This window comes from Pteropus medius, unplaced genomic scaffold, assembly GCF_902729225.1.
Source record: "Pteropus medius unplaced genomic scaffold, Ma_sr-lr_union100, whole genome shotgun sequence".
NCBI lineage: Eukaryota > Metazoa > Chordata > Mammalia > Chiroptera > Pteropodidae > Pteropus > Pteropus medius.
This window is the reverse complement of record NW_024345601.1, coordinates 2,918,354-2,938,978: the sequence shown is the minus strand read 5'-3', so window position 1 is coordinate 2,938,978 and position 20,625 is coordinate 2,918,354. Positions and strand designations below refer to the sequence as shown.

Below are 20,625 nucleotides of genomic sequence, written 5' to 3'. Positions count from 1 at the left end.
AACATTGGAAACAACCTACATGTTTATCAAAATAGAACGGATATATGGAATATATCCCTATGTGGTCTACCCCTATGGCAGAAAAGCACTCCCACTTAAATGAATGAACTAGGGCATTTATTAATGTGGATAAATTCCACTATATTTTATTGGGTATAATAAGCAAGCTATAGGACAATACATCAGTACCATTACATTCTGTAGAAAAAGCACAGGACTATAACATTCAAGAATGATACGTAACACAACTGATGATAGCGGTTACCTCTGAGTAGATGGAAAGGATTATGGGCCATGGTCAAGGGAGATTAGCTTTAACTACAGTAATCTATTTTTCAGTAGGAATGTATTCATGTGTAATGTTTCTGATCATAATTAAATTTCAAAAGTATAAATGCAGATACGTTTGGGAAATGTAACAGAGAGACAGTTTTCAAACAAAACAAAACAAAAGGTCATGATTCTGAGATGCTTCAACAACATTCCCCAGACACTCCTCAAGTGAAGGGAAGTTGCCTTTATTACTTTATCTTTTCCATGATGACAGTTCCTGGGGGCAAAGATCAATTGAAAGTTTATAAGAAACCGGTTATTTTCCAGACTACTTTAGACAAACATGAATGTATTCATGAAACATGTATGTATTCACAAGTCCATGAGGCTCCTCCAGCTCAACAGAAGCAGACAGGAAAAGGAATTGTTCGGGTCCTGTGGTTTTTCATGACCTGGAGGTAGGTCCCATCCCACACAGATGATGGGACTGTAAAATGTAAAAGCCCATCACCCTAAGCCCCCCAAGGCCAAGTTGATGCACTTGGGAAATAGAAACTCCATAGCTGAGAGCCAAGCATTGGACTTTTCTCACACCCTAGGTTTCAAGTCTTCCTCTATCAGCAACATGGCCGTTTTAAAACTGTTGATAACATTCCTTAGTTAGATTTAGAATTCGAAGAGTGCTGTATCAGAACTTGCTCTATAAGCACTTTCTCATTTTATTTTTACCTGACCTTCAAGAGAATTTTTCTCCTTTTATCTAACCCTAAAAGAAAGAAAACAAGCTTTAGGAGCCCTCCCTCTCCCTTCCTGCAGCCTCCCATGCAAGCAGGAACTGCAGACAGCAACTTCTGTCCTCAGTCCAGTCAGGGAAAATTGGCGTCTTAGTGGGCAGATTTTGAGATTAGAGACTTCTGGGCAGACAGGCAGATTCGACTCCACAAACAATGGTCTTTTGTATGTCCAGGTCTGTTGCTGGGGATGAAATGGCCTCTTTACAGGCTGTGGTGGGGAGGCGGAGGGGGGGGGGGGCAGGTATGAGTCCTTTTTAAGTGTCTTTTAGCTTTATCAGCTCTCTGCTTCATAGCAACAATCACCATTAATATAAAGAAAATTTAAATAGGATTTGGGAGCTTTTAGGTGCTTGCTGCAAAATGGTTTAATCTCATAGTCCTTAATTCTCCAATACTCCCTCCCACCCAGAGTCAGCTAACAGGGTGCCCAGAGGGCATCTGAAGGCAGGTCTTTTTGAGTCTATCTCTGGTGTCCTTACCACTACTAACTAGCTTAAGCTGCCAAACCACTAGGTAGTTGTTGCAAGCTAGCCTGCCTCTAAACTGTAGGCTTCTGCTTGAAATGTGGCCCCTCTGATGAGTTACCCGCCTACTGAGAAATTACCCAGAGTGATTACAAAGTGATACAAATCAGTGTAGATTCCTATGCCAGACCAGAGCACAGCAGGCCAAGCCTGAATCCTGGGTGTGATCTCAAAGGGCCAGGAAAGAACCTGGGGCTCCTGAATTCTTCTGCCCTCGGCCTGGATGCCAGTTTGCTTGGAAATCACCCAGATGAGTACTTAAGGCTTCCTGTGTTCTGTTATGCATAAATGCTCACATATTAGTGAGCCGTAGGCCACTGGGTTCCTGAGTAGAATGAAGGAGGGGACCCAGAGACCCAGATCCTGGCCTGCCTTCCTCTCCCCTCTCTCTGGTCTCTTCCTCTGTGGTGGCTGCAGAAATTTCCTTCTGCCAGCAGCATTCTCTCTCCCTGCTTCCAAAAGCAAGCACACATGCCACCCTTCTGTTTCCCTGCTGGGAGGTAACACACACAGATATGACCTGGTTTTATCAAGGTGGCTCTGCTGGGCTGCACATGTCTCTTGAGTTGAAACCTTAGTCATTGCTTGTGGAGTTTTCTGGAACGAACATAGATGTTGTGTTTTGACATAAGAACCATTATCTCACCAACTTAGTGTCCTGGAACCTGGTGTCCTCTCACTCTCTGATTGCACTGAATAACAGTCGCTTGTCTCTGTTGCCACCTTTCCAAGGTGTTCACACAGCCTTGGCAGCACAACAGGGTCGTGGAAAGCAGCACTTGCTCACCAGCTTGGCAGATGCTTAGGCAGCCCTTCCCCTTCTTGTAGGAACTCTGGAAAGGGACAGGGATGTATTGGGGTCTTGGGTTGTGTATGTGGATTTTGAGAAACTTCAGTTAGCGTACCAACTTTGGTAAAGCACTTACACTGAAAGTGCTGTTGATTTTGTGGACCCTGAGAAAGAAGATACTACCAAAAAGGACTCATGGCGGCTAAATGGCTAAAATAAAATAAAATAATAAAATAAAAATAAAAATAAAATAAAATAAAATAATAAAATAAAATAAATGAAATGAAATGAAATGAAATAAAATAAAATAAAAAACAACAGAGCCTATCAACCATTTCTAAACAGGAGCCTCAAGGCTCACACAGCCACACTTTAGGGAGAAGCCTGTCTGTCCTGTGTTCCTGCCTGCTGAGCCAGCTCTTATTTGAGTTCCTGGAGTTGTATTTCAACTAACAGGACTTAGACTTTCTCCAACCAATAAGAGCTGTGCAGCTCATGTCACATTAGCATCTTCACTGACCAATCAGAACACCTCCATTCAGACCAATCGGGACAATGCTTTTTGGACCAATCAAACCGTAAGGATTTGGAGTCCTCATTTGCATGAAGGTGGACCAATCAGGGACCAGAGGTGGGGACTTCTCTCTATATAAGTCAGCTCCCCTGTGTCTCAGAGAACACTTCCTTTTCACCAAATACTGGAGACTTTGTTTTTCTGTCTGGAACTGAAACATTGAAGCTGAAACATCAAAGATGTCTCACTAGACCAGAGCAGACAGAGGAGAGCAGAGCTGTCTACCTGGAAAAGGGCCTTCTCACAGCCATGCTGTTCCTCAGCTGTGCTGTTTCATAATTGACCTATGATGCTATTGAGCTGTTTCACAGCTTTGCTGTTCTCACAGTTGTGCTGTATCACAATTGAGCTGTTCGCACTGAGTAAAATTTCCTTCACCACACCCCAATTTGGCCATTCTTTTTGGCACTGAATTGTTTTCAATGACCATTAGTCATTGAACAGCTTTAACATGGGAAAGCTTAGGTTGAAACTGGTCCCCTTTGGTGAATAACTTATTTCTGTTTTCTATCAAAGAATGCAATCTGGATGAACAGAGCCTAAGGGATGAGATCAAACATACCTAAATATATCTGAGGACAGTGTAGGGAACATCTCAAATCCAAGGGACACCAAGCAGACCTCAGGGAGGGCACTTGCTGGTGGAAAGGCCTGGTGGGTATATAAACAGATCATTCGGAGAGGCAGGCCTGGTTCTGGAACACTAACCTCTGGTCTATTTGTCAGGTAAATTCCTCTGTGATGTCAGGTGGGAGAGTTGAGGCATAATGGGGTCAGGGACAGGGAAGAGATGGAGAGGACTGAAAGACTCCTCATTCAGCCGTCCCATAGCCATCCAGCCAGGTGCAACCTCTGTCCTCGTCCACCTTTGTGTCTTGGCGTTATTGCGCCTCCCTTCTGTATTGCAGATGAGTGATATATCTGTGATTTACCACTGAGTGCTGCTGAGTGAGAATCACAATTTGTAGGTTCTTCGTGTTTGCCTAGGTATAGAGAAGGAGGTAATGTGGGACCCGAGGCCTGGAAATGCAGCCAAAAGTGTCAGTATGAGCATATAGGGAGGAAGCAGTATGGCTGAAGGGGATTAACTACTTCTCCTAGGGAAGGCCACTTGGGATTTATAGTTTATATCACTACAGTTGCTGTGAAGGTGACAGAATGGAGAGGGTGACTCTATCTAGTGACCCATCTTCCTATTGGGCATGGGACTCTTTTAATGCCTCTAGATGTTTGCCTGAGGCTGTGGCTGGCCCTCCATCAGCATGGCTCTCTAGTGGGCTGTGTATGGCTCTACTCTCCTACTGTCCTAGACCACAGCCATGACCCAGAATGGGGCGAGGTGGGGAACCTCAGTGCCAAGTGGTGGGGCTTTGGCATAGACACTCAGACTCCCTTGGCTCACCTCACTCTTTCCCATGTTCTTAATTCCTCCATCTCCTTCCATTTTCATACACATCCATCCTTTTTCTTGTTTTCCTAATATTGAGTCTGAAGTCTTTAAAACATACAGAAAATCGCATGATACTAAAACAATTACTAGCTCTGTGAACTCTTATCAATTTGCCATTTCATTTTAAGAAAACCTCACAGGTGGTTGAGCCCCTCCACCTGTGAACACCTCCATCTATTTCTTCTCTAGAGGTAGCCACTATCTTGGGTTAGGTGTGTGACCCCCACATTGCATATTGAAGTAGTCTTTATGTATACACCAAACACTAAATAGTACAATTTCGCATGGTTTTAAACTTCTTAACACTGAATGAAACCCTTTTCAACTTGTCTTTTTTTTTTTTAATGAAGGCTTTTTGAATTTTTTATGTTTATATATGTCTCGATGTATATAGATAGTGTAGATGAAAAAGGGGCCACATACTAAACCTGACATGCTCAGGGTGGCCCTGTATGACAGGCCTTACAAAATCAGAAACCAAAGTAACCACACAAGGTGATCTGAACATAGAAATTCCTAACTAAAATTAGGTCATGGTGAGTGGTCACTTCCTAGGCCTGTAGCTTCCTTGACAAAGGTCAATATTTAATTTCGAAATTGTCTATTGTCTTTGCGCATCTAAGATAACATAGTTATGAAATGTCAGAGTAATCTTTTCCAGATTCTTAGAAGGCACAACCTCAGGCACTAGACCATGAGACCACATTGTTATCTTGTTGCCCACATAATGTCTCTGTGTGCTATAAATGTTAACTATCCTGTACCCACCAATGTAAAAGAAGTATACACCTCTTGCTTTACTTTTTATCCGATCCAAGAGATTTCCTTGCTTTGCTTTCTCCCACCCTTTTAATCTACTACCAATGAATTTCATGTAACCACCCCTTATGTCTCCTCCTTTGATTCTAATGTATAAAATAAGCTGCAAAACTGCCGTTCTCTGGAACTTTTTCTCAATCCATTGTGATTTTGCTTCCTGGAAACTGTCATCAGTTTGGCTCAGATAAACTCTTATAAGGCTTTTTCTTAGGCTGAACGTTCTTTTGTCAGCATCCAGGTTCATTAATTTTAACTGCTGCGTAGTAGTCTATATCTTAATCCATTCTCCTATTGATGGATAATTTGGTGCTTATAATTTGGTTTTCTTAAAAAAAGTGGTGCAGCAAATATTCTTATAAAGGTGTCCTTGCACCCACGTACAAGAGTTTTTTAGAGTGCATATCTAGGAGATCTATGTATTTTTAACTCTACAAGGTATTGCAAATTGCTCTCCAGAGTGGCTCTGTGAACAATACTCCTTCAGCAACATATGGAAGTTTCTGTTTAACCATATCCTCAAATTTTATTTGGCATTGTAGACTTTTAAAATTTTTTCCACTGGGATGTGTGTAAAATGAGATCGCCTGATCATTTTCTCTCCCAAGGCTCCAGTGATTCTAGAAAATCCACCCACAGCCCGCACCCAGTCACACATAAAGAAGATGGATCAAGCATGGAGGACATGGCAGGCCTCTGTTCTTCTGAAGTCTTAAGTATTGGGAGTGCACAGAACTATCTGCAGGAATTCCTGCTTTATTTACACTCTTTTGTTACCAAACTCTTTTGTTTGGTAATCTCTCCCTGACACAGGACTTTGGAATACTAACACATAAGCCAGTGATTTCTAAATGTAAAAATAGCTCCATCTTGAATGTCATAAGCCACTTAACAAATTTAATTGATGGCCAATAAGCAATTTAGTTAAAACTTAACCTGCCCAATGACCAACTAGATTTCCTTCTCAAGCCTAATCTTTCTCCAATTTATCTAATTACTGAAGCCCAAAACTTAGGCATTGTCCTTGATTCTTCTCTTCCCACCACCCTACATTTAATCTATTAACTTCTATCAATTTCTGTCAAATTGTTCCTGGATTTCCCCCCTTTCTTTCTAATTCACTGCTGCTACCTTGACCTTGGTACAAGCCACCATCATCTCTTGCCTAGACCACTGCATTTGCCTTCTAACTGGTCTTGTTGCCTGTCCTCTTGCCCTTACTAATCATCTCTAGCCAGCAGCCAAAGTGATCTTTCTAGAACATAAAAAAAATAAAATGTCATTCCCCTACTTAAAGCCCTCCAGTGGTTCTTAGTGTAGAAAACTTAAATTCAAGGATACTGTGATCTACAAGTCCAGTGAGGTGTGGTCCCTGCCTGACTCTCCTTCCATATGCCTCTGCAGCCTCTGGGACTTTGTGTGGAGAGCTCTTCCCTCGATCTTTTCATGGTTTCCTTGTCTTTCAGGGCTCCACCATTTCCTCAAAGACCTGTCCTGACAGTCCCACCCTATCTACAGTTTCTTCCTACACTGCCACACTAGTCCCTTTTCATTCTGGAACTTCTCAGTGCTCAGTGCTGTAGTTTGCACCTCACCAAAATATTATCACCAGGATCTGTCAACCTTATTCTATACTCATAGTGCCTGGCATGAAGTAGGTAGCCATAAAGTTCTGTTGAATTAATGAATAAATAGATGGAATCAACCATTTAGAACAGCCCAGACAGTCAAATAAAGTTTCTCCCAGAGTCTGGGTGGAATAAAGGCTGTTTGAGGCAATAGAACATTTGTCTTTAAGTAGAACAGAGATTCTCAAACTTTTTAGTGCCAGCACCCCTTTACAATGTTAAAATGGAGGACACCAAAGAGCTTATGTTTGTGAGAATTATATCTATAGATACTTGCAGTATTAGAAAATAAATGAAACGTTAATATGTTTGTTTATTTAAAACAATAATCTGTTACATGTTGATATAAATAATATTAACGAGCAGTGGCACACTTTGAGAATAGCTGCTCTACACATACAGTGCCTAGTTATTAGCATCAGGAAAGATTTTGTTGAATGAGTGGATAGGTGGGCTCAAAAATTTTAACCAAACTTCAAGGTCAGATGTAGCCCCCTCTCAGCATGTGGGTAGAAGTTACAAGACACCAGCCTTTTGCCAGACAAGGCCACATTTCTCCCTTTATTCCCTTCATAGATCACCCACCCACCCACTCACACACTCCCAGTGACACGCAGCCATCTCTCCCTTTTTCCCTAACAATTTTTTTTCTCATAAAAAGCAAAGAATAAAATGAGAAAGTTAATGTAATTAGAAATTGGTTTTCCAGGTGTCTTTGTCTTTAAAATATGTTTATCTCTGTAACCAGAATAATGAGCGTATAAATTTTAATCTAGGGAATTCCTTTTGAGTTTTCACTTTGACGATATAAACGTTGAGGCCTGCTTTTACCAAAATTTTATTCTTTTTTGTATTCAAGTTGGGAAACCAAACTGGATGTCATATTTTTCTTAGGGCAACACTGAAACCTAACTTCTTCCTCTTTCTAAGAAGAAGTTGCTCCCTCCCTCTTTATTTTTTCCTCTGGGTAAAGGAAGTTCACAGAGCTAGGATTTAAAAAAAAAAAAAAAAGTGGTCATCTCTGTGCTCCTATTGAAGTGGCTGGAGCTCCCCAGGCTCTGGGCACGCCTCCTTCACTTCCTGACGTCACACTATTTTTATCTTTGAATAGCTCATTGACACAATCGCCTCGGAGATCGGAGAACTGAAACGGGAGATGGTGCAGACAGATGTCAGCCTGGAAAATGGCCTGGAACCCACTGAAGCCCACAGGTGACAGAGGCAATTAGGCGCCAAGAGTGAGATGGGAGCTAAGTGAACCCTGTTAGCTGCAAGGACTACTATTTCGGTGGCTCCTCAAGTTGGGGAACTAGGAGTGTGGTGGCTGTTCCAGATGAAGCTCTCTGTAGGAGGTGGGAGAGGCCTAGGAATCAGTTGTCTGCTTGTTTTTTTAATCACTTTGAAGGCACTTGAACTTTACATCCTCTCAATTCCTCCTGGCACCAGAACCCGGAAACCTAAAGTTCTCTCTGCCATATCTACCTACTCACAATGATGGAAACAATAACGCAGCGGATCCTCCGTGTGCAAAATAGAACTCAGTGTAGCCCGTGTCAGTCTGCAGAAGGTTTAAAGGGGAGCACTAAGAGGATGGACTCATTTTGCGTTCTCAGGTCAGAAAACCTCCAGCACTTACCACAGCCTTTAGCCTGAAATGCAACCCAGAGTATTATAAATTGGATGTGATTGTAAATGATTAAGAAAGGGGAGACAATATACTCTGCCGGTTAAGCAAAATATGTTGTGCGCTTATTGCATGGGATCAGAATAAGAAGTAAGGGACTGGTCTTTATCTGGACAGTGGGGGTGCAGAGGTCATGGTGGGGGTGGCAGGTTGGAGGAGATTCCTAGATGTCATAACTCATTACTAACAAAGACAACAGAATATACTGACTGCTAACCATCATGGACACTTGGTGCCTGGGAGGCCATATTATTATCGTTTTACCCCTTTTCCCGGGAAATGGGGTTGAGGCTGCCTATGCAGCTTGAGGCTGTCTGTGCAGTGAGATTCTCGGTGTTAGTTTTGCTTGCAAGTCATGAGACAGGCAGGAAGAGTCCTGCAAAAGCAGGAGAACCAGCTGGTTCTGGTTGTCTAGGCAAATTTCAAACCAGCCAGACTTGTTTCCTGCCATAGACTGTGGGGAGAGCAGGCAATCCGAAAGAGGCACTTTGCAGCTGTAACTCCTATGTCTCTGGAGGAAATATATTCTCCCTTAGCTATAGAAATTTTGTGTCTTCATTTCCTTCTCTACAAAAATGACAGGGGTAGACCAGATGGTCCCCAAGCTACTTGCAGCAGCAGTAGACATTCTGTGATTTCTTTTGACCTCAATATGAATGATTTAGATTGGTTAATTTTTTCTCCATAAACTAGACATACGCACAATGATTTTTGATTAGAGACTTTCTACCTCACATTCAGAGTTGTTCCAAACCTTATGGAACTTTAACTAGGGGATTTCTCTTTATCCTTTGCTTTACTGAGGTAAAAATAAATTGAGAGTCCAGGTCGATGACAAAACAGTAAAGAGCTTTAGTAGCACGGATTTCACCCACATCCAGGAAATACAATACTGCAATATGGACCCCAAATTCCACAGAAGACAGACACGGCCCCTCCCTGCATATGAGCCACAGGGGAAATTAGGTTTGCTAGAAGAAGTGAGAACCTGGTAGAGGCCATCGAGGTCTTGATCTCTGAATGCAGTGGGTATTGGAGTAGGAGAGCTGGGCCATCATTTAATCTTTAACATCACTTTTAGTCTTTTCAAATTTAGGAATGATTATACCATTCCACAATAACTTTATTTTTTTAGATTAGTATAAATTATTCTTGAATGCTGTGTTGGTTAACACCAAATTTATGAAACTTCAAAGGCATTTTTCTTGTCATTTTTTTAATGAAAAGAGAAAAGGCAATATTGTCTTTATTTAACAATGTATACGATATTTACCACATGTCAGTCGCTATTCTTGGTGCATTACAGCTACCAACTGATTGAATCTCCTAATTACCCTGTGAGGTAAAGCTTTGGTATGACCCTCATTCTGCTGATGTGGGACCCAGATTATGTGGTTAAAGGTCTAACTAATGAGGCTGCGGCTTCTGCTCTGGGGTCTCTCACTGATTTTTAGGAGTGTCGAGTGGTGACTTTGCTTTTAATTCCTCCATTTTTCCCAATGATGTCAGGAGGGCCAAATATGGAGAGGTAGGATAAGGAGCATTTTGCTTTGTTTCCATGATGAAGACAGAGCAGAGCTGTGGCTATGGGGAAACAGCAGGTGAGCCTGACACAGAGCAGCCCTGAGGGGAGAGGAGAGAAGAGGACAGAAGGCATTAGAGGAGCAGAGCCTCCTCAAGAGAAACCACTGGAAAGAAGCAGTTGGCCCTTCGGGACCTTGGTTGAGCACATTCTGGTGGCTGCACAGATGGCTTGCAGTCACCTTCCTTTTTCGCCTCATTCTTGGTGTGAGTTGTGAACCTAACCATAGTAACCAGGAAGTGTTTGTGGTTTCGTCATTTGTTGAATGCTGGATTGAGGCACGCTAGAGCTCTAGGTTAGGAATCACTATTCTTCCACCTGTGTTGACTTTTGGTTGCTCCTTTGTGGTTAAGATTGAGATCAGCTTGAGATCTGTAACCTTTTCTTGTGTCAAGGTCCCCTTCTAAGAATAATATTTTAAAATGCATGAAGTAAAATATGTAGGAGGACATGGGGGAAACAATTCTAGTGAAATACAATGATCAGAATTTAAAGATATGTGGTTTCATAGCATAGGTACTTCTTTATTAATACATCAAGTAATGAGGTCTGGCAGTGGGTCTAGGAACTGCTGTCACCTGGAAACAGAGAAGAGCATAAATAATCTTCTGTATCGACAGTGAAAACATCTAGAGTTTTGTTGTTCACAAAGTTTCAGCTGCTGAGGAAACTACTGAGGTTTGTTGTCTGCATTCAAAATGGGAGGAGATGAATTTCAAAACCAGGTTAGTGAAAGTGCAAATGTCACTTTTTTCCATCCAGTAGTCAATGCATACTTCCCAGCTCACCTGACCTATTAGCATGATCTGACGCAGGTGATCCACACTCCCTTCCTGGGACACTTGCCTAGCTTGGCTTCGGGGACGCCATGATCCCTGGTTTCCTCTCAGCTCACCTGCTGTTGCTTCTAGGCTCCTGGCTGGTTCCTCCTCATCTCCCTGACCACCTAACCCTGGAGCACCCAGAGCTCAGGCCTTGAGCCTCTTCTCTTCGCACCTCCCCTCTTTTCTCTCCCAATAACCTTGAGCAAGATACTTAAAAATCTCTATGCCTCACTGTCCACATCAATAATAGAGCTGTGCCTCAGAGTTGTTAGGAAGATTAAATGAGTGCATAGCAGTAAAGGACTTTACACAATGCTGGCACATGGTGAATATATTGTTTACGGAAAGAATTCTTTAGAATAATTTCCTAGGTAATCCCATCCAGTCTTGTGGCTTTGATACCATCTGTGTATTGGTGATTCTCAACTTACGTTTCTAGGCAGGCCCTCTCTCTGAATTCAGGTGTTTGCATGCAGCTGCCCACTCAGCCTGACCTTTGGTATCTCAAACTTAAAAAACCAAGACTGAACCTGTGATTTCCCTTCATGAGGAAACCTGCGCTTCCCTGGTCTTCCCTATCCCAGTAACCATGCCTTCAGGTGTTTAGGCCTCACGGTCATCCCTGATACCTCTCCTTCTCCCATAAATGTCCTCTCATCCATCTCTAAATCCTTTAAATTAGATCCAAGATCGGACTACTTCTCACCAGCATCACTACAGTAGACCCCTGCCTGGTGCCTCTGCGTTCATCTTTTCCACTCTCTCTGGGCTGTTATCTAGTAGTATAGAGAATGATCTGACTTTAGTTAATTTAAATCCAACTCACGTCACTCCTGTTCAAAGCCCTTTAGTAGTTTTTCATTTAAAACCAAAATCACCACCATGGCTTTTGAGACCCTACAGGATCTGACTCCTCATATCACCTCTGTCTCTTCTCTTACAATTTCTTCCCCTTCATCACTCTGCTCCAGCCCTACCAGCTTCTTGCCAATCAGGCTCCTACTCCCAGCCTTTGTATTCACTGTTCTCTCTGCCTGGAATGCCCTTCTTCTAGGAAACATTCACCCTTGAACCCTTCCTTCCTTCTGTCACCTTAGCTGGCTTTATTTTTCTTTATAGACCTTGTACAGATCTAACATATGTATTATCTTGCTTAACTGTGCATTTTTTGCCTCCCAGCACTAGAAGGTAAGCTCTATGAGAACAAGGGTTTGGTCTGTGTTCAATGCTGTTTTTTCAGTGCTTAAAATAGTGTCTGACGTGTAGCATCCATTCAATGAATATTTGTTGAATGGGCAAATGAAGCTGTCAGCCCTATGGAGATTCTAAAAGTATCTGAGCATCAGAAGCCTCTTGCAGAAACAAGACATCACCCTTATAAAGCAATTAAGGGACCCCAGCCAGCACGCAAAGAAATAAGAAGTTGAAAATGTGTGATAGGCCATAAGCTTCCTTCCTAGAAAGGAAGAGGGACCAGAACCCCTTTTCCCTACATTCCAGCCATGCTTCCTCTATCAATTCTGAGTTATGGGCTGTTGTAAATGTTTGCCAACAGAGTATCAGCTGATTAAATCTACCCCATTCCCTCTGCTAGTGTTTTTACCAAAAGGAAGCTAGGAGAAAGATGAATTTCTTGTGCTTTCTCTAACTGCTGTTTCTTATTTTCAATTCCTCCTCACTCCCCCCAACCCACAAACACTAAAGTATGAGAAAATAAAGGCTTTTTACTTTCCTCTCCCTCCCCCATGACCTCACAATCTATTTATGGTTGGGGGAAGGGTATGTCTGTTTTGGCAGGCACCCCATGCCTGAGGTAAGCTAGTGCTCCACCTTCATCACCATGTTGACCCATCATCACCTGTAGGCTGAGACAAATCTTCAAAGATTCCTTTGTCCTCAGGTACAGTAGAGGGATCAAACAAAACAACTTCATGAAAAGAGGCTCAGGCTAGGTTTGCAAGCTCCCTGAGGATCATGACTAGACTAGGTCATCGAAGGCTGTGTTGCCTTTGTTTACCTTCGTATTCTATTTTACCTCCCACAATCCTGTTTTTACCTCACTGGTACATTCCAGCCTAGTGACTCACTGGGGACATCCAGCGTCCTGACACTCCCTCCCTCCCCAAATCAGATGCACAGAATTAAAAAATTCCTTGGCCAGCTCTGCCTAATGCAACAGTGTAGCCATTGGTCACCACCATTGTCCTCTTCTGGAAGGGTCTGTTGCCTGGGAAGTTTTCAGCGTCCCAGCAGCTATGCCCAGCATCGATACAAAACCACAAAAAGTTCAGGCTGCCAGCCCTTGGTAAGACCCTTCACTTCTTCATTTGCTTAGAGGTTAGAACACAGGATTAGAAGAGAAGAATGGTGGCTTACAATCTGGGGAAGAGATGCCTACATTCCACTCTAGTAAGTCTCTAGTAGCATACTGTGATTTTATTAACTGCTCTCTGGCCTTCTGAATGAAACCCATTCTTGCTTAGGGCTGCTTTTTAAAAAGCATCTACTGAAGTAAAACATGATTAAGAAAACGCACCCAACTAGATGAATTTTCACAAAGTAAACATATCACATAGCATCACCCAGATCAAGAAACAGAACATTTTCAGCACCCCCAAGTGCTCTCTTCTAATCACTGTGCACCCCAAGGGTAGTCACTTTCCTGACTTCTATTACTAGAGATTAGTTTTTCCTGTTTTTGAATTTTATATAACTGGACTCATGCAGCATATGTTCTTTTAACTCTCACTTCTTTCAGTCAACATTTTATAAACTATTTTATTGTGTGAATACAACACGATTTATCCATTCTACTGTTGATGGATATTTGAGTTGTTTCCAGTTTGGTGCTATTTTGAATAATGCTGCTGTGAACATTCTTGTGCATGTCTTTTGGTGAGCACTGACATGCTTCAACTAGGAATATAGTAGTGGAATTGTTGGGTTGTAGGATGGTTATATAGTAAGTACTAGTAAATAGTGCCCAAGAGTTTTCCAGAGTCATTATTTCAGTTGCACTTCGACCAACTGTGTGAGAGTCTTGAATGCTCTGTTCTCATTTACACTTGGTATTGGCTACTTTTTCATTTTAGCCATTGAGATGAGTGTGTGGATTTAGAGTTTCTGAAACCATGATGCATAAAGACCTCTATGTTGTGACTCAAGTACTTATCTCAGTGCTATGGGACTCAGGAATGGGGACTCTTCAGTTTTAACAACATCATTTTGCAATTTTCACACGTCTAAATAAGTTCAAGGCTAACGTCATGGGAATTCTGAGCCCACAGCCAGTTCACTGGGTGATATTAATAGAAACCATAAATTTATGGAGAGGATTATTTGGGGGGAGGGCATGAAAAGAGAAAATAATATAGAACTTATGAGGAGAGTATAAATACATATGTACCTTTTATTATTTATATTTCTGCTTATGAATCTTAGATCGTAAACTTGCAGCAGAAAAAAGCTGCCAATGAATTTCTCCCCATTTCTTAGATACTTTTGCTTTACTTTGTTCAGTACTTACACACAGAAATACTCAACATCTTGTGAATTGATTTCGCCAAGGCCATTAGCTGCATCATAACTAGGAAATGTATACACCTAAATTTGATACAGCCATTTTTGGAATTTAAATTCTTTTAAACTCAGAATTCATTGGCATCCAATACAGTTTCGCATATTTAAAAAATATATGTTCTCAACTTTAGTGACTTCAAACATAGAATTTAATATCACTTCATATTATTCCTTTCCATCAATTCCTCTTGAAATGTCAGATACAAAATGATTATTCCTCATTGATTTATACCCCTTTTTACTCTTCTGAAAATTTTGGAGAGTGTATTCAAGAGATTATTAGGAAGCAAGTTCGAGTCGATGCAAAAATCATTTTGCATGTTGTCTTCTTACACAGTATCTGTATCACATGCACTGTTAGGCAGCGCTGGAAACCTGCGTATACCACAGGTTCAGGGCTTGGAGCACATCCTAAGATCCCACAGCATCTAGGAGCAGACCACTGTCCTAGAACAGTCACACCCGTCAGAAAGGTTGATATTCCTCTTTTTCTGTGAGTGCCGGTCTGTCAGCAGAACGTGGATTCCTCACAGTCATTTGCTACAAAACATTAGGCACACCATGCAGTATCTTAGACCCCATGAACAAGGTCTTTGGTGTTATCAAAGTTTATAATTTCTTCTTACATATGATCTATTTCTAAGAATTTTAAATGCATGTTTCCACTGATTCTTGGATAGTTGTCAGTGCCCGCCTGTTCACATGCTTTCTCAAAGAATGTCTGATGGGAAACAGGCTAGAAAAGCTCTTTGACTTGGGTCAAGGTTGTGTTCCGAAAGACAATTGAAAATCCATTTATCTGAAACACCCAAGTAATACCATAGACACAGCTGTTCTTTCCTTCAGTGGAGGCAGTCCTTGTGGGGTGCTTTGGTGGCAGTGGAGGCGGGGGTGGTGGTGTCATAGTTTTGTTCATAATAAGAGGAGGCCAAGTAGTGGAAATAGTTTTGCAATAAGACATATTCCTATCATGCCCATTGGGGATATTCTACTATGACTACCTTGATCAATTTCTCCTGTAATCCTTTAAGGTGTTTCCTGATTTTAAGGCACTGCAAGTGTCTGGAATATGGTTTCAAGGAATTCTATGAGATTAACTAACTCTTTGCTCATTCTGTCGCCAATGTAGAAACAATTAAGTTTCACTTAAAGAAAATATTTATTGAGTGGGTGCTATTTGCCAAAATACATGGACAGTGGAACCTGTAAATTTACACAACCCAAGGAAGAAAAAATTGTAAACTAATATTATATAATGGAATGAGGACATAATAGAGGAATATACCAGATGTCCTGGGGACCTCAAGGAGGAAGTGGGTAATTGCAGGTAGGAGGTGGTTTTAAGAAAGATGAAACTGGTCATTAACCTTAAAGAACAAAATGCTCCAAATAGCTGTTTGGTCTGTCATGATTGGCGATATCTGTTATATTGGAAAAAGTTTTTAAAAAGAACATATAAGATTTTTTTTTTCTTTCTTTTCTTCTTTTGATTACCAAAGTAGAGCATGTACATTGAGGGAAAAGCACAAAACAACAAAATAAAAAAGTAAATATTGCCATGAACTCACTCCCTGAGATAGAACCACTTTTGATTGTTTGCTCGATAGCTATCTTATTTCTTTGCCTTGCTGTGTATCCTTCCATTGTTTTTCTATGCGTTTAAATGGTGGATCATGCATGATTTTATTGATTTACGAGAGTGTTTTTGATCATCCTAGAAATACACATTGTGTCCTAGAAATTGATTACAGTTTTGTTGAGGGGGTAGTGCCTTCCAATTGAGTGGCTGTCTCCTTGGGCACACACAGCTTTCACAGTGGCATCTTCTAGAGTTAGATATATTTTACTATTTACAGACCTTGCCTCACTGCTATGTTGGTAGTTGATTCTGCCACGAAATACCTGCTTAGTTAGAATGTAGTGATTTAGTCCAGCTGTGAAATAACACCACTGTAACCCAGAGCACTTAAAGACCAAGAACTGCAAATTTACGAAATGCTTGCCTTTCTGTGAAGCCTGCTGCATGCCACTGCTCAGGCTCAAAGGTCAGCAGGCCAAGACTTAGAGCCGCCTGGCTCCTTCTCCTCCTGTTTTCAGCTCCAAGGGTACCCAGGACAACAGGTTCTTTGTTTCCATTTCTCAGTTTTACAGGAATGAATGAAGGCCCCTGCCAGCGTTGGCTCCGTATCTGCCCTTTTCATCTCTAGCTGAAAAGTCCACAAGAGGAAGTAGTTCATAAGCCAAAAAAAAAAAAGTCATCAAATCTTTCTCCTCTTGTGAAAATGGCAGTGTCTCCTTCCTTCCCAGAGGCGGACACATGTTTTTGTTCCCATTTCTGTGTTGTTCTCTCCTCCTAGTCCTCAGCAGATACAGCTTAAAAATCACCAAACGCCCTAAAAGTTTTTCACAAAAATCCTCCTGTGACATTCTTACAGGAATCTTTTTGAGGAAGTCAAGGCCCCTTCCCTCAGAAAGCAGCGTCCTTTAGCCACACAGGAGTAAAGTTCACAACTCAAAATACATTAGTCATTTTCCTTTCAGAGTTTAAGGGGACAAAGAGGCCCCAAGGAATTAAGATAACTTGTGTGTTGTAGGTAAACTGCACAAGTCAGAGACTTGGTCCCAAGCGCAATTTTATTAATTTCTAGAGTTTTGACCTCAAATGAGATAAATTGGATGACTTCTAATATCCCTCACAACTCAGATAAATAGGCCAGGATTCTTAAAAAAATATCTCCTCCCCCAGGGCTCTGCCCATCACTTTTCCCATCTTGGGTAGTGGGTAGGTTTCCTCAGCTTACGTAGCAATTTATCAGCTATAAACTGAGAAATTGGCCAGGGCCTTACACATAGCCAGAACAAATTTGGGCCTTCTTTCTTTTCCTAACTTAAGTATCACAGAGTAGGCATTTAATTCGGCTTCTTAAATTCTAAAGAAGTGTTTTCATGATTAAATGTGTTAAGAAGTCATTGGACATCAACTACTAGGTATTTTTGAAGTTGAAAGTTTTCTGGGAAATTTTTGTTGGCTATATGTTATCTATGTGTTTAACAAAAATTGGAACTGTGCTTTTGCCAGAAATTTGTATCGAATGGATCTCTTTAGTATTAGCTGTTTTCCTCTGTCTACATCAGAGTCCTTCTACTGACATATTTTCCGGAAACCATTAATTGCAGATCCATGACTTCTCTTCCCCCAGTTCCAGGAAGCTCTTGGTTCATCTTCCACCAAACCTGGCATTTAGGGTGTGTTTGCTTTCCCCTTGATACACAGACAAGGATCTTCTGCTCCAGGAGCAAGGCCATAGTGGACATGGGACTCCAACTACTGTCTAGTCCTTAATTCTTGAGACGGCCCCTGCACTGGCATCTTATAGCTGGAAGCCTGAGCCCTCCACAGTGCCATGTTCTGGGCTGCACCTGCTTGCTATGGCAGCTGGTTGAGGCAACATTGTGTGAAAAGGCCCTGTTGGTTGGGGCATAGTCGAAGGCTCAACAACGGCTGAATGAGGAAGGTAGGCCTCAGAGAGGCAGAATACACGTGGAAATTTCAATGCAGAAGTATCAAGAGAAGTAGCCTTTCATCTTTTCTTTTTTCCATCTGAAAGTTGAGGATGACAAGCACCAGAGTTCAGGTTGGGGTAGGACCCTAATGATGGATAGAGACTGCTTCAGCTATAAAGACCTGCCAGGAGCCATCGTCCAGAAGGTTTCCATTAAACTGACAAAACAAACTTCAGAATGTTGTTTATAGACTAGTATTTGTGTCCTAGAACGGAAACACATTGCCTTGTTTTCTTTTTTTGAATTTCTAAAAATTAGGGGACAATAAAAGGGACATTCTGTAAACTACTGAACAGAATCTTTACTCATGGTTCCCAAGGTGTTCCAGATTCTTATGTAATCAGTTCTTTTCAGGTTTTGTTTTAGTATCAGATTCTCTTTTTTTCTTTCTTCCTTCCCTTCCTTCCCTTCCCTTCCCTTTCCTTCCTTCCTTCCCCTTCCCTTCCTTCCTTCCTTCCTTCCTTCCTTCCTTCTTCCTTCCTTCCTTCCTTCCTTCCTTCCTTCCTTCCTCTTTTTTAAATGAGAACCTATCCTTAGAGACAGGGAAACTGAGGCTAAACAACATGTAGTGACAGGTCAAGGCCTCACAGGAAGAATCAATGAGGCTTTGATTCAAGTCTGACTGCAAATTTAATTCCCTTTCTACCAAACCACTGAAGAGTATGAGGCTGAGAGGAAACTAGAATTGGGGTTAACTGTATGGAAATTCTGCTATGCCTTACAAAAGTTAGCGTCTTGATATTGATGCATTCGCATGTGCAGGAAATGGTTGGTTTTGACTCCAGGTAAATCAGAATTCGTTGATAATTGACTGCTAAAGCCCCCTTTAGTGTGGGCGTGGGGTTCCCACTTTGGGTTTTTCCATACCTCACTTGGTGTACCTTCCTTAACCAAGAGCAGCTCTCCTGCCAATACTGTTTACCCCTACCTTCTGCTCTCAACCAGCTGGTGCAGATCAAGCTTTTTTGTTGGAACCTAAATCTCATTCCCAGTGTTGGAATAAGGCATTCTGCATTTGGGAACCTTGAATGGAGTGCTTATCACCATTGTCCTGTGTTGGTGGGCATAGAGTTAAAATTCTGGACTAAAACTCAGTCTTGACTTTTATACCTAAAGCTACTCCTTGCCAGTGGTTGGGAGATTGGAGGGGCTCTCCATAATTCATGAGCAATGAGGTAGGCACTGCTAAAAGTTTGGTTTTGTTGTTCTGAAAGAATTTGGTCTACTTCCTTTTCTAGCCCTGGGCCTTAAGATGGCCAAAGGTCAGGGGTCTCTTGGTAACTGTGGTGTTTTTTACCACCCATTTCCTGATAAACACAGAGACAAGAACTCTTTGTCCCCTGAGACTGGAACTGAGCAGCCGAATTTTGTTGTTGTGACCTGGTTGAGGAAAGACCTGAATCAGAGGTTATGCAGGAGGGGCTCAGAAAGAAGCCCAGTGCTTACCATGTTTCTCATTGCCCACAGATTCTTCCCTTTCTTTCCTCACTCACAAGGAATAAACCTTGTGATCTGCAAAACACCCTACCCAGTCCTCATCAGCCCTAGAGCAGGAATTTTATCAATGTCTGTCCCGGGCTGGGCCTGAGTATGGCCTGGAGGTGAAACCAGGCTGGTAAGAGAGAGAAGTATAATGCAGAGTAAAATAGGGTAAGTGTCACAGTGGGTAAAGGAATTACCTGAGCCTAAAATTGCTCAGAGCTGTAGATGATAGGTGAGGAGACAGAACTTGAGCCTGGTTTTGACAGCTGGGTAGGAGCCAGTTATGGCAATGGACACTCAAGAATGCTTGAACACAGGCAAGGAAAGGGCTGAGCAATGGAAAATATATGCATTTTTCAGGGTGACCTTACCCTTTGAATCCAAGAGTGAGTTTTGTAAACGTTAATACAGAAAAAATATGTTCTAATCCAAATTTTCCCAAATTTCTTCTGTTGTGCCATAATCTTTCTTTTATTCCTGTACCAACTTTACTTTTAATTAAGCCAATATTTTTCTTTAAATTGACTCACCTTTCACATTTATTTTAAAAAGTAAATTTAGTAAACCAGTCACGAAAGGACAAATACTGTATGTTTCCACTTTTATGAGGTACTTAGAGTAGTTAAATTCATAGATACAGAAAGTAGAATTGTGGGTGCCTGGAATATGGGAAGGAAGGAGTGGGGAGTGACTATTTAATAGGTATAAAGTTTCAGTTTTGCAACTTTAGGTAATGGAGGTAAATGGTAGTGATGGTTGTACAACAATATGATTATACGTACTACCCCTGAACTATACACTTAAAAATGGTTAAGATGGTAAAATTTATGTTGTGCGCATGTTTTCACCAAATTAAAAAATGGTGAAAAAGGTAAATATAATTGAAAAGTACACTAAACACATGTAAACTATTAATATAAGTACTGGACATTAAAATAAAAACCATGCCTCCATGTATTGCCTTGGTATGTCTAACACTCTTTGAGAAATGTCGTCAGCTTTTTAAAAAACATATTTTGCTTTTGACGTGCAATATTATATTGGTTTCAGGTGCCCAAGGT

The 20,625-nt window shown here is 41.5% G+C and overlaps 1 protein-coding gene across 14 annotated transcripts in view; it reads left to right on the top strand.

The window, feature by feature from the left end:
- RIN2 (Ras and Rab interactor 2) overlaps window positions 1-20,625 on the top strand; it is a 168,794-nt gene that overhangs the window by 100,990 nt on the left and 47,179 nt on the right. For 6 of the 14 annotated variants that reach the window (XM_039874387.1, XM_039874379.1, XM_039874381.1 and 3 more), the window contains one exon: window positions 7,961-8,061. The exons of 7 other annotated variants lie outside the window; for them this stretch is intronic. In XM_039874387.1, coding sequence (XP_039730321.1) covers window positions 8,006-8,061 — 56 coding nt within the window. In that variant the 5' untranslated portion in view covers window positions 7,961-8,005. Of the gene's footprint in view, window positions 1-7,954; window positions 8,062-8,295; window positions 8,463-20,625 lie in introns of those variants that run through there. One more of the 14 variants, XM_039874385.1, reaches the window with a different exon arrangement.